Source organism: Haliotis asinina, chromosome 9 (assembly GCF_037392515.1).
Source record: "Haliotis asinina isolate JCU_RB_2024 chromosome 9, JCU_Hal_asi_v2, whole genome shotgun sequence".
Classification (NCBI taxonomy): Eukaryota; Metazoa; Mollusca; class Gastropoda; order Lepetellida; family Haliotidae; genus Haliotis; species Haliotis asinina.
The window spans coordinates 46,546,964-46,561,373 of NC_090288.1; the positions used below are offsets into that span (position 1 = coordinate 46,546,964).

Genomic DNA, 14,410 nt, shown 5'->3' on the forward strand with positions numbered 1-14,410 from the left:
TGTAGCTCTCGGGGTTTATCGTCTCTTAAATTAAACAATGAGAGTTAAGGAGTGAACAGAGCTATTTACATGTATTGTCAGTACTGTTGAGTGGAAACAACATATCAAATCCATTCATTCATATCGCAGTTTTGTCATCACTTTCGATGTTTGCTTATTCTATAGGCCTGATGGAATCTGATTGTGTACCCTGTTAATCATCCTTGCGGAGCTTACAAGACTCCTTATTGAAACATCACTGTAATCAGAACGGTGTATACCATTTGTGTCTGGGCCAATACGAAGAATATTTATACACAGCATTTTGTTCTTCTCTACTGATAGAATTCTTCCAGATATGACCAGTCCACATAGAAACAGCAGCTGTACTACCCAAGGTAAATGTATTTGACAATATCCAAGAAATCCTGTTACTGGCGCAGCTGTAATATGAGTGAATCTTCGGCAAATCTCATTGTCTACAAAACCACTATTTCTGGATTACATATGCTACACTTTTGGGGGGTCGCAGTAATGGCGATATATCCGTCCTGTAAACGCAAACTTTCTACATTTCTGGAGATTCAGTAGCCCCACTGATGAAACGTGTTCGATTCCACACATGCATACAGTGTCTGGTGCGTATGTCTGATGTAAATTCCCATTACCAACCTTGGTTGTAAATCTTTAACACTCCCTTTCTCGCAGTCTGTTCCCAGTGTAATCGTAAGCACTCTCAACAATATGGTTTGTCTTTAACTGCAAGATGTTTTATTAAAAATATATTGCTTGGGATTACGCAACAAGGCTTTCAGTCCTTTGATGGAGGCATGCACCAGCCCACGAGCGAGCACTATTGAAAACACACTGCATAATCTCATGTCTTAAAGCCTCTACTGTATCAGGTGCCTAACGTACCGTATTTGAAACATTCACTTATATATATATAAAACACACTGCTATACAAACTAAGAGATGCAACAGGTGTTACAGTATTTTTACTTTTCCAGAAGTCTGGATAAACTGGTCGCTTTGTTTCCACAGATGTCATCTTAAGCAACAAGTAACAGATTAGTAAAATGATACAAGAATCGTAATTAGTCATGCACGTACTAAGGACTGTAACATAATACATATTCAGTCTTTCCCTAGCTGATGTCAGCTATTTCACGAAGTGCATTTACATCCTCGTTAGTAACACCGGTAGAAACATTATTACATCAGAAAGGTGTTGATTTTGGAGACTACAGTAGGTGTAGGATGTTAAACAATATAGGATTTGTCAATTATGTCTTCAGAAATATTTAAACCTTCATTCAACTGCGTAAAATATGAATATATACAGTTCACATCATATTGTCCACATATTTTCCAACTTAGTTATACATTATCAGAATATACCTGAATATGATTAAACACGAACGTAAACATCATACAAACATGGCAATCAACCAATTATTAAAACACAACACGCTGTTCCCCTTGAGTTATTTAAACAGATACAAAGTACTTTTTACACATTGCAGGGAAATATGAACTAATTACGGCAGATATTTTTAACATTTTTGCATAATGGTTTCTCTGTGGGACAACTTCCTTAACCTCTGCCAAATTTGAAACAGCTTAAAAACTGTTCCATTGAAACGATTTCACGGAAACATCTTACATAATTGTCGATGTGTATCACAAGTGCTGCAACGGAGCCCCATTCTACATTCAAACTGTAATTTACATTCTGGTATGTGTGGTAAAATTATATTTAATTATGGAAATATTTCGTGTTCTTTTTTTCAAATTAGGTATTGAGCACAACTTGCCTTAAAGCCCGTCCCTTCTAATGTGCTGAGCGCCTGTGACACAACCACGATATAACAGTGTTCAGTTCCAGAATAGAGCTAAGACTGGTCGTGAAAAAATTAAAAACTGTCATGAAGAATGGAGCTCAATCATTCCGCTCACAAATAACGGGGGCCGTTATCGCGTATACGTCAATCTAGCCCCACTCTATCCATTGCAATATGGCAGTATAACGGTATAAAAGGACTTTTCATGGTGGAAGTATTTTGAATCCTTTACTTAAAGCATAGAACATCATTCACCAAAAGAAGTTAGGTTTTCAACCCGTCAAGACATGCCGAGTTCGACGTGTGCTTAAATACATATACTATAAGATACATTCAGATTCGCTGTTTATGTGATTGAAATAATGAAAGGTTGTTATTCCTTGTCTTTTCATTTAGGTATCCGACATGTGTTCATTCTGGATGGGACTACTTGTTGTCTGTGTCACCGCGACCGCAACTGGTAGGAACTTTATTCAGACGATGTGAAACATGTGATGTAATATTCTATGTGGATTAACAAATATTCTCCTCTACAAACCCCATAAGTATTTTCACTGAAATAGAACATGTTTGAAGTAGTAATAAAAATCAGCCAAATGGAGGCACCTATTTTTCAACAGATGCGGAGTGTCACTGTAACACCGCTGATGCCTGTGTCGTGTTCCCCTCTACTCCCTGTAGCCAGGTCGGTGATCCAGACACATGTCACGAAGGATGGTTCGGTTCTTACTGCCAGAAACGTGAGTGTAATTTACATTGGTAGAAGCAGTGCCATGTTAACAAGTCAGGGATATTTGTGATGCTGATTATGTGTCTATATTTCAGAAAACATCGCACTGGGGAGATCTTGTAATCAGACTAGCACATTGTGGAATAATGTAGCCGGAAATGGTGTAGACGGCATTGTCACCTTAGATGCCGCGCACCAGGCATGTGCTCATACAACGAATGAGTCAAATCCCACCTGGACTGTGAACCTGAACACTTCAGTCCCAGAGAAGATACAACACATCAGACTCTATATTCGTCAATTGCGTGAGTACATACACCGTTTCATGATGGGCTGGTGTCACGTTGTTGTTCCGATTACCTAAGAATACAAAATACACTAAATGTCCTTGATACCATCCTTCTTTCATTAAGCGAGATAGCGTTGCTACCTGTGAAATAATTTTAGAAAACTGAATGGTCTTACCTGCGGTATCTACTATCATCTCACAACTGTCATACTCCAGAGCAAAACTATACGTTTGGGTCTCAGAATGAGCGACAGAGGGGACAATGCAGGAAGGTATTTTGCTGAATTGCGAATGTGTTGCTATCAGAAATGCAACGTTGAGGGAATGATAATATTTACTGCATCTCTGACAGCCTAATATATATGAGACTGTGTGAGACGAACGCAAATTGCAGCCGTATGACTTACTAACCTTCAATGTTGGGACTGCAAATATAATTTGAGGTTTGGCACAACTAGCTAACAGATGTTTAGGTGTAGTTACAACTGAGTGTATAAGGCTACATGGTTACTGCAAATTTATTCAAATTATACACATAATGTGTCAGAAATATAAAATGAAGATTAAAACAGTTCGTACCTATGATAAAATGTGAACAGGATCAAGAAAAAATGGTAACATTTACCGTCTTCATTCACACTATAACTGATTATCGATCAACGTGCCAACATACAGATAATCAGTGTAGTAATTGCCAAACAGTTAACGACACACTTCAAAACCTAAGTGAATGAATACAAGTTCACTGATACGAATCCAGTCCAGAAAGATCTGTATCCAAAGTAAGAGCGGTTTATGTAAGTGGAAGGAAGAGTGAAGCAATTTCTAGATCCTCTACTATCTTCCTTACGCTGATCGTATACAGGGCATGCTAATCGATTGTGTTATCAGTGGTGCTGACATTTAACAGTGGCCATTGATTTCGACGAAATGAGCTGAAACAGGGTATTTTACATACACTGTAGAATTCCTTAACGTTATCAGTAAAGGTTTGTAACCTACAATGTTAATGTAGAGATCACTGACATTGAGACCGTTTTGTACATTTCAAACACTTTTAAATTAAACGCGAACTCTTTAATGTTAAGTATTAAATGTGATTACATAAACTCTAAATAAGGGCTAATAAACTAAATAATAAACTCTACATAAAGTGCACTTTACTCGTACATCAACAGGCATAGCAATTTCAAATTAAAGTGTGTTGTTAATCGTTGAGCACTTGTTCTAATCAGTGAGGTCAGTTAACTACTATGTAATTTATTCCAACATGACAAAAGTACATATATCATGGAGATAAAGCAGATCATTGAAGTTGATATTTCCATATATTTCACTGATGTTGGAAACCAGGATCACGGTGTTTTTCCACTTGATGGAGTGGTTTGGATAGTTGACGATGTGTTCAGAGAGGGCCGATTTCAGATCTAATTTTCTTACTGGAGTTTTGTGCTCTTTGAGTCTGATGTTGAATGGTCTGCAGGTTTCACCTATGTAGCTGCTTGTATATACATCTTACCTCTCTGGCTTCATGTATACCTATATATATATACAGTGAAAGTGCCGTGACTCCACAGATTCTGTTTAAGATTTACTGCATGGGCCCCAGCTGGAATTACTGTCGTACATCAGCAGATATGTAGAAGTTACAAAAAAATCTGGGATGCTCTTAAGCAGCCTAGGGTAATCCAATATGGTACAGACAATTCCAAATGCTAAGACTAGGTTAGTGGGCTAACACATACCTTTACGTTACACCAAAATGGGTGTGGAGATCATAGGTCTGCGCAGATCAAAGCTGGGCCTATTTTGGAGCATGCCCAATGTGACAAATTATCACCATTTAATATGTTACCAATGCTGGTATATTACATTCCGCTGTTGAAGGTGTACTCCCTCTGTCGTACTTCCAATTATTTGTAATGTATTCCATATTGTTACAAATAGTTCAAGTAGGTTAAACGGGAGATCTATACTCAAAATAATTTTCTGAGAGTTGAACAAAACAAATGTTACTGACAATGTAACATGAAATTATATGTGTATCGTTTCACTCGAATCTGAACTGAATTTCTGGTAATGCTGTACATAACAGCCGTTGACAAGCAGCTGATTTTCAAACATTTGTCACTCATAGTGATGCATCAAACCTGACACATTTGTACATGCATTCGTGTTGATGTTTATTATATTAAATGACACCCACATGCGACTCTATTTATATGTTTGCATTCTGTAAACGTTTATTTTTATTCGTAAGGATTTAAAGTCATAGGTTGGCTTTACCATGGTTCATACCAAGAATATGAGTAGATGATCTTTTATATCGAGATTTACATCTGTGTAATGTTTAACAGACAGAAAACAGCAAGTACTCATTACATTCTGCATCTGTTTGTGTACAGTCCAAGAGAGAAGTAACGGCATGGAGATACTTGTTGGCAACCAGATGTGCTACAACTGGTCATCAACTGAACATCCTCCTCCTATAGCTAACGTCACCTGCCGCCAGCCACTGACAGGAACCACTGTCACTATACGGATACCTGGTCAACAGAAATACCTTACCTTGTGTGAGGTGCAGATATTTGGTATGTTATGAAAGTAGCTGATTGTTGATATTTGGAAAGTTTATCAACTGATAGTGACGCAGAGATTTTACTATTCAACCCCCGAGTCTGAGTGAGTGTATTTAGTTTTTCGCCGCAGTCAGCAATATTTCAGCTATATGTCAGCGGCCTGCAATAATCGAGTCTGGACCAGACAATCCTGTGATCAATAGCATCAGTGTCGATCTATGCAATTGGGAACCGATGAAATGTGTCATTAAGGTCACCTACCCTGACCATCCCCTATCCCGTTAGTCGCCTCATACGACTAGCATAATCGCTTTTTATGGTAAGAATGGGTTGCTGAAGACCTACGTCTTCCCCGGATCTTCAGGCGTTGTTGATTTCGAAAATGACCTCACATGCTTTATTGTTTTACACACTCAACCACCAGTAAAGTCTTTTTCAAACAATGGCAGGTTTTTTTCCATATTATGAAATAATGATGACTATTTTTAATGCTGCTCAGTTTGCAGTAACGGGTGGTTTTCTGAAGAATGTGACAAACAGTGCCGTTGCCTTAATACTACTGATGTGTGTGACAAGATCACCGGTCACTGTTCTAGTGGATGTTTTCCTGGATACAATGGTACCGACTGCCAAACCGGTGAGTGAGTGAGCTAATATTTAACGTCACAGCAGCAATATGTCAGCAACATTTAACATTTAATGCAACATATGCATGTGGTAAAATCTGTCAACGAAAGACAGTAAAAGAACTAGAATATCACAATTTCAATTAAAACTAGCATGGACAGTTAAAACTAATATCACTATTTAGACAATACAATATAAAAACAGGCTTTAGATCGCCAGCAACAGAAGGTAGATAGCCACAATAGAGACCATGGGGACTTTTAGTACCTTTGCTACCTACATGGATCCAGTTGGATTTACACCATCCCAGCTGCTTGCGACTGTACGAAAATTTAGCCAAAATTAAAACAACAATAATTCTACCTTTAAAAAGCCTGGAACTGCCAAACAGGTATGGCATGAAACTTTGTATAAGGACCGCACACATAACAAGTAAATAAATTTCATTTCTATATATGTATATCAGTGAACTGGCACCATGCGTGTTGTGGATACTGTGTTAAAACCTAAAAGACACAAGTATGATCGATATCAGCAGGACACTGGTGTTCAGAGATAACACCTGAGTGCTAAAATGCCAGTGAGAAAACAATGACACTACACTTTCCTGATAGTGGAGAGGTGTCACTTTCCCGAACTCTGATCACCCGACCACCAGACTTTCGCTAGTTTGGTCAGGTGATAAGACAACAGCAGACATAAACGCAGTATGCAAATGTCGCAAATGAATCAGTGTAATGTGGAACGTGGCGTTAATCCCATTTACCCCATCACTTGCAAGCTGGGGACACATGATTAGGGACCCAAGATTAAGAGTACAATGATTGTGCACGATTAGCCTTTGCGCAGTGGAATATATAGATTAAACGAAATATGATTTCTATTTGCTCTTGCATATGGGCATGCGTGTATCTTACATTCAGGATATAAGGTTTTCCGATGGTAAAATTAGAAACTATTTATATAATTCTTGACGAAATGGTAAACTGTCATGTATTCCAAATGAAACCAGCTTTAAAATGTCAGAAAAGCAGTTGATTTGATGTTGAGATTTTCTTAATGCACAGATATCGACTGTTGCATTCCCGCTTAAACAATCTACGCAGGTATCTAACATTGATATTCGTATACGTACCATTGTCATTAGCAGTCAGTTTGGTAGGTCCTTCAACTTGTCACAAATACAGTAATTAAAACATGTCGTTTATACACGAGATACATCTGTGGTTCGTGTTTATAGCCTGTATGTCCACTGTTCTCGGAAATAGGAAACAGTTGTTTACTTCGTGGAGGAATTGTGTCTTATGGTGTGGGGGTGTAACATCTTTTCATTACAACCTGTAAACTAGTCAGATGAAGATATCTGATTACGAAAACTGTATTAAATTGTACGTTTGTTTGTGCAGTGTGTCCTAATGGTACATATGGTAACAACTGTTCCTCCAAGTGCGGCAACTGCCTCAATGAGGACATCTGTGACAAGACAAACGGAACCTGTCCTGGAGAATGTGAAGCAGGGTGGATGAACAGTACATGCACGCAGGGTGGGTTTGTTTGAATCTAAGTAAAAATGGAAAACTCGTATAAAATGCGTTTACACAAAGAGGATATTTGTCTACAGTGTGAGTGACTAGGTATCAAGACATCACTTGACTAGGATATGGTGATAAATGTATCACAGTTTCACCTGTTTACGGCGACGTAGTAGAGAATCGCGTTGCATATGTAACCATGAAAAATATATGCATGCATATATTTTACATTTTTCGGTTCAGTAAGGCCGCAATGACCGTAATATCATAGCGGATTAAAACGTGAGAGTCGGCACTCCGTGATGGTAAATGTCGGGCCAGGTGCATTTTCATGTACATGCTGAATACTTGCGTATTAGACCACCCTGTCTCCGAAACTGTGCTACCAGTCTAACTTCCCGATAAAAGCTAATCTCTCATACGATGACCAGAAAAAATATTGTAGGGTGAGAAGGACACTGCCACCAGCTGCGTTAACAGCGGCAATCATCGTTACCGTTTGTGATTTCAAAGATGTCACAGCCTTTGGTTTGCAATGTATCCCGGCGACGATTTTGGGTGGTTTTACATCAGTCGATAGTCCCTTTTCATCGATGTTGAAAGTAGCCAGGGGTGAACTTTGATCTCGCCCTTGCTGCTTCAAGTTTCCTCGGTTTCTGTGCCTTAAGTTTCGGTCATCTATCTAAGAAACTGTAGAGCCTTCGGAGACTTAAGGGATGATCTCAGTCTCTATGTCAGTGATTGACCAAGATTAATGGTCTCCTGATGGGTGTAACCATAGGCAATCTCCCCCATAAGTCTGATATGGCTCACTAGAAAGGATTCTTCTTGCGAGGAAAACAGCGGCATGGGACCCGAGTTTGTAGTATCTACGCTGATATTGAACAACAAAAGATCCGTAAGAGCAGAAACTGGAACCCCCACCTAGCTGCTGCTGTCTGTTCGGACACAGTTTCCTCTACCACCAGTCGATTAGCAGTGCCTAGGTCATCTGTGGTATAATTTGATCTATACGGATCGCGCAATCACATATGCCTGAAAAGATGCAGGAAAAACGTGTAAGAAAATATTTAACATTACTGACAACTGGATAAGGATGGCCCTAAAATGTTTCCGTAGTTTTTAAAATCGAGTGGCATCCTACGTTACAAGTCACGTGATATAATGTTGACAAACATCATCAGCTAGCAGATGATGCAAACAAAGATTGAAACTCAATTCATCTACCTTAGTGTACATAACTTTTATAATGAGGTAAACTATAGTATTTAGAAGATTCATGTGATTATTACATAGAGCTATTTGTTCTTATATTCTTACCTTCCCGATTTCCATTCCTCACAGCGTTCTTCACGGAGCGTGTTATAATGGTTGAATGGCGACAAAAACTGAAGGGAACAATGTGAGTGTTAATGCCATCATATGACTGAAAGGTGCAGAGAGAAGGCCATGTTTGTCTGCTGGCAGATGACGATATCTTATTACGAAAATGTGTTAGATTGTACGTTTCTTTGTGCAGTGTGTCCTAACGGTACTTATGGTAACAGCTGTTCCTCCAAGTGCGGCAACTGTCTCAATGAGGACACCTGTGACAAAACAAACGGAACCTGTCCTGGAGGATGTGAAGCAGGGTGGATGAACAGTACATGTACGCAGGGTGGGTTTGTATGAATCTAACTGAAAAATTGAAAACTCGTATAAAATGCGTTTACACAAAGAGGATATTTGTCTACAGTGCGAGTGACTACTTGTCATGACATCAATTGACAAGGATATGATGATAAATGCATCCACGTTTCCCCTGTTTGCGGCGACGTAGCAGAGAATCGCGTTGCATATGTAACCATGAAAAAAATATAATTGATAATTTCCATTCAAGACAAAGTACGTTAGTCAAGATGTTTTCATGATTCTCTCGGCTTCGACGGTTGAGCAAGGACGCAATGACCGTAATGTCATAGCGGATTAAAACATGAGAATCGGCACTGCGTGATGGTAAATGTCGGGCTAGGTGCATTCTCATGTACATGCTAAATACTTGCGTATTAGACCACCCTGTCTCTGAAACTTTGCCACCAATACCGGGTGTAGCTCCCGATAACAGCTCATCTCTCATACGATGACCAGAAAATACAAAGTAAGGGGAGAGGGACACTGCCACCAGCTGCGTTAACAGCGGCAATCATCGTTACCGTTTGTGAGTTCAAAGTCTTTTTAATGTCACAGTCTTTGGTTTGCAATGTATCCCGGCGACGATTTTGGGTGGTTTTACATCAGTCGATAGTCCCTTTTCATCGATGTTGAAAGTAGCCAGGGGTGAACTTTGATCTCGTCATTGCTGCTTCAAGTTTCCTCGGTTTCTGTACCTTAAGTTCCGGCCATCTACCTAAGAAACTGTAGAGCTATCGGAGACTTAAGGGATGATCTCAGTCTCTATGTCAGTGATTGACCAAGATTAATGGTCTCCTGGTGGGTATAACCATAGCCAATCTCCCCCATAACTCCGATATGGCTCAGCAGAAAGGATTCTTCTTGCGAGGAAAACAGTGGCATGGGACCCGACTTTACAATATCTACGCTGATATTGAACAACAAAAGATCCGTAGGAGTAGAAACCGGAACCCCCACCTAGCTGCTGCTGTCTGTGCAGACCTGCCAATTCTCACGCCTTTGGCTTGAGACTCTCGGTTTTAAGGATTTGCCACACTCTCACGACAGACATTGATAACCTCACGCTTCTTTTTAAATGTAACGTAAATTAATCAAAGCCACTTTTTCACTCATTTTTCGCTTACTAATTCCTCTTTTGTATACAACACCACTCTACGCGATTTCAAAGCTGTATTTTGATTGGCTGAATGGCGGTTGTACAGCCAATATTGTCCCCCAGCATGATAATTTTAAAATCACGTTTAGGGTGTTAAAAACACTACTTTTCTTCACCTTCAAGGGGGCTGACCTGACACACACACACACACCTTCCCCAACACACACACACACACACACACACACACACACACACACACACACACACACACACACACACACACACACACACACACACACACACACACACACACACACACACACACACACACACCACCACCACCACCACCACCACCACCACCACCACCCCCACCACCAGGTCTTCGCCCTGGACCCGCCCCGGGCCTGCAGCTCCTGGATCCCGGCTTCTCACGCTTTCTTTCTTTTGTGGGGTTGGAAGTTCTGGTCTCTGCGGACACAGTTTCTTAAACCACCAGTCGATAAGCAGTGCCTAGGTCATCTGTGGTGTAGTTTGATCTAAGCGGACCGCATACGGTCATATTTGTCACAAAGGATGCAGGGGAAACGTGTAAGAAATTGTTTAACGTTACTGACAATTGGATAAGGATGGCCCTGAAATGTTTCCGTAGTTTTTCAATCGAGCGGCATCCTACGTCTCAAGTCACGTGATATAATGTTAACAAACATCAACAGTTAGAAGACGATGCAAACAAAGAATGAAACTCGGCTCATTTACCTTATGTACACACATGTATAATGAGGTAAAATAAAGTATAAAGAAGATTCATGTGATAATTTACGTACAGCTATTTTTGGGGGTATTCTTACCTTCCTGAACTTCATTCTTGACAACTTTTTTCACGGAGCGTGTTATAATTAATGATTGAATGGCGACAAAACCTCAAGTGAACAACGTGAGTGCTGATGCCATCCTATGACTTAAAGGTGCAGAACGAAGGTCATGTTTGTCTGCTGGCAGTTGACGATATCTGGTTACGAAAGCTGTATTATATTGTACATTTGTTTGTGCAGCGTGTCCTAATGGTACATATGGTAACAACTGTTTCTCCAAGTGTGGCCACTGTCTCAATGAGGACATCTGTGACAAGATAAACGGAACCTGTCCTGGAGGATGTGAAGCAGGGTGGATCAACAGTACATGTACGCAAGGTGGGTTTGTATGAATCGAAGTGCCAAAAAAGTGAAAACTAGTGTAAAATACATTTACACAAAGTGGATATTTGTCTCCAGTGTGAGTGACTACGTATCATGAAATCAACTGACTTGTATATGATGGTAAATGTATCACAGTTTCATCTATTTTCGGCGATGTAACACAGAATCGCGTTGCATATGTAACCGTGAAAATGTATATTTATATTTTTACATTTTTCGGTATATATTACATTCAAGACAAAGTACGTAAGTCAAGATGTTTCCTCGTACTTTTTCATGATTCTCTCTGCTTCGTCGGTTGAGTTAGAACGTGAGATTCGGCACTGCGTGATAGTAAATGTCGGGCCAGATGCATTTTCATGTACATTTTGAACACTTCCGTATTAGACCACCCAGTCTCTGAAACTGTACCACCAGTACCGGGTGTAGGTCCCGATAAAAGCTCATCTCTCATACGATGACCAGAAAATACAAAGTAAGGAGAGAGGGATACTGCCACCAGCTGCGTTAATCATCGTACCGTTTGTGATTTCAAAGATGTCACAGTCTTTGGTTTGCAATGTATCCCGGCGACGATTTTGGGTGGTTTTACATCAGTCGATAGTCCCTTTTCATCGATGTTGAAAGTAGCCAGGGGTGAACTTTGATCTCGTCCTTGCTGCTTCAAGTTTCCTCGAATTCTGTACTTTAAGTCCCGCCATCTATCTAAGAAACTATAGAGCTATCGGAGACTTAAGGGATGATCTCAATCTCAGTGTCAGTGATTGACCAAGATTAATGGTCATCTACCTAAGAAACTGTAGGGCTATGTGTGAGGCCCATTTTCTGGTGTTCCCCACCGTGATATCGCTGCAATATTGCTAAAAGCAGCGTACAACCAAACTCACTCACTCACTCACTGTAGAGCTATCGGAGACTTAAGGAATGATCGCAGTCTCTATGTCAGTGATTGACCAAGATTAATGGTCTCCTGATGGGTATAACCATAGCCAATCTGCCCCATAACTCTGATATGGCTCACTAGAAAGGATTCTTCTTGCGAGGAAAACAGCGGCATGGGACCCGACTTTATAGTCTCTACGCTGATATTGAACAACAAAAGATCCGTAGGAGTAGAAACCGGAAGCACCACCTAGCTGCTGCTGTCTGTTCGGACACAGTTTCTTCTACCACCAGTCGATAAGCAGTGCCTAGGTCATCTGTGTTGTAATTTTGATCTAAGCGGACCACGCACGGTTATATTTGTCTGAAAGGATGCAGGGAAAACGTGTAAGAAAATGTTTAACATTACTGACAACTGGATAAGGATGGCCCTAAAATGTTTCTGTAGTATTTTAATCGAGCTGCCTTCGACGTCACAAGTCACGTGATATAATGTTAACAAACATCATCAGCTGACAGACGATACTAACGAAGACTGAAACTCGGCTCATTTACCTTAGTGTACATAGCTTTTTTATGATGTGAACAAAGTATTAAGAGGATTCATGTGTTTATTACATAGAGCTATTTTTGTTGTTGTTATTCTTACCTTCCTGATTTCCATTCTTAACAACTTTCTTCACGGAGCGTGTTATAATGGTTGAATGGCGACAAAAACTCAAGTGAACAACGTGAGTGCTGATGCCATCCTATGACTAAAAGTTGCAGAACAAGGGTCATGTTTGTCTGCTGGCAGTTGACGATATCTGGTTACGAAAGCTCTATTACATATTACATTTGTTTGTGCAGTGTGTCCTAATGGTACATATGGTAACAACTGTTCCTCCAAGTGTGGCCACTGTCTCAATGAGGACATCTGTGACAAGATAAACGGAACCTGTCCTGGAGGATGTGAAGCAGGGTGGATCAACAGTACATGTACGCAAGGTGGGTTTGTATGAATCGAAGTGCAAAAAAAGTGAAAACTAGTGTAAAATACATTACACAAAGAGGATGTTTGTCTTCAGTGCGAGTGACTACGTATCATGAAATCAACTGACTTGTATATGATGATAAATGTATCCCATTTTCCCCTGATTGCGGCGACGTAACAGAGAATCGCGTTGCATTTGTGACCATGAATATATATATATCTATATATATATATACATATATATATATATATATATATATATATATACATATATATATATATATATATATATATATATATATATATATATATATATATATATATATATATATATATATATATATATATATATATATATATATATATATATAGCATGTACATGCTTTTACATTCAAGACAAAGTACGTTAGTCAAGATGTTTCCTCGTACTTTTTTATGATTCTCTCTGCTTCGTCGGTTGAGTTAGAACGTGAGTGTCGACACTGCGTGATGGTAAATGTTGGACTAGGTGCGTCTTCATGTACATGCTGAATACTTGCGTATTAGACCACCCTGTCTCTGAAACTTTGCCACCAGTACCGGGTCTAGCTCGTGATAACAGCTCATGTCTCATTCGATGACCAGAAAATACAAAGTAAGGGGGGAGGGACACTGCCACCAGCTGCGTTAACAGCGGCAATCATCGTTACCGTTTGTGATTTCAATGATGTCACAGTCTTTGGTTTGCAATGTATCCCAGCGACGATTTTGGGTGGTTTTACATCAGTCGATAGTCCCTTTTCATCGATGTTGAAAGTAGCCAGGGGTGAACTTTGATCTCGTCCTTGCTGCTTCAAGTTTCCTCGGTTTCTGTACTTTAAGTTCCGGTCATCTGCCTAAGAAACTGTAGAGCTATCGGAGACTTAAGGGATGATCTCAGTCTCTATGTCAGTGATTGACCAAGATTAATGGTCTCCTGATGGGTATAACCATAGCCAATCTGCCCCATAACTCTGATATGGCTCACTAGAAA

The 14,410-nt window shown here is 39.9% G+C and overlaps 1 protein-coding gene and 1 pseudogene across 2 annotated transcripts in view; one reads left to right on the forward strand and one right to left on the reverse strand.

The window, feature by feature from the left end:
• The window catches only part of LOC137296860 (receptor-type tyrosine-protein phosphatase alpha-like), a 32,362-nt gene that overhangs the window by 1,270 nt on the left and 16,682 nt on the right, over positions 1 to 14,410 (forward strand). The window contains exons 2-11 of one of the 2 annotated variants that reach the window (XM_067828734.1): positions 336 to 377; positions 2,220 to 2,283; positions 2,444 to 2,563; positions 2,649 to 2,858; positions 5,248 to 5,433; positions 5,921 to 6,058; positions 7,455 to 7,592; positions 9,100 to 9,237; positions 11,400 to 11,537; positions 13,275 to 13,412. In XM_067828734.1, the coding sequence (XP_067684835.1) occupies positions 2,229 to 2,283; positions 2,444 to 2,563; positions 2,649 to 2,858; positions 5,248 to 5,433; positions 5,921 to 6,058; positions 7,455 to 7,592; positions 9,100 to 9,237; positions 11,400 to 11,537; positions 13,275 to 13,412 (1,261 nt within the window). In that variant the 5' untranslated portion in view covers positions 336 to 377; positions 2,220 to 2,228. The remainder of the gene's footprint in view (positions 1 to 335; positions 378 to 2,219; positions 2,284 to 2,443; positions 2,564 to 2,648; positions 2,859 to 5,247; positions 5,434 to 5,920; positions 6,059 to 7,454; positions 7,593 to 9,099; positions 9,238 to 11,399; positions 11,538 to 13,274; positions 13,413 to 14,410) is intronic. The other variant, XM_067828735.1, reaches the window with a different exon arrangement.
• Positions 13,832 to 14,386, reverse strand: LOC137296454 (uncharacterized; annotated as a pseudogene).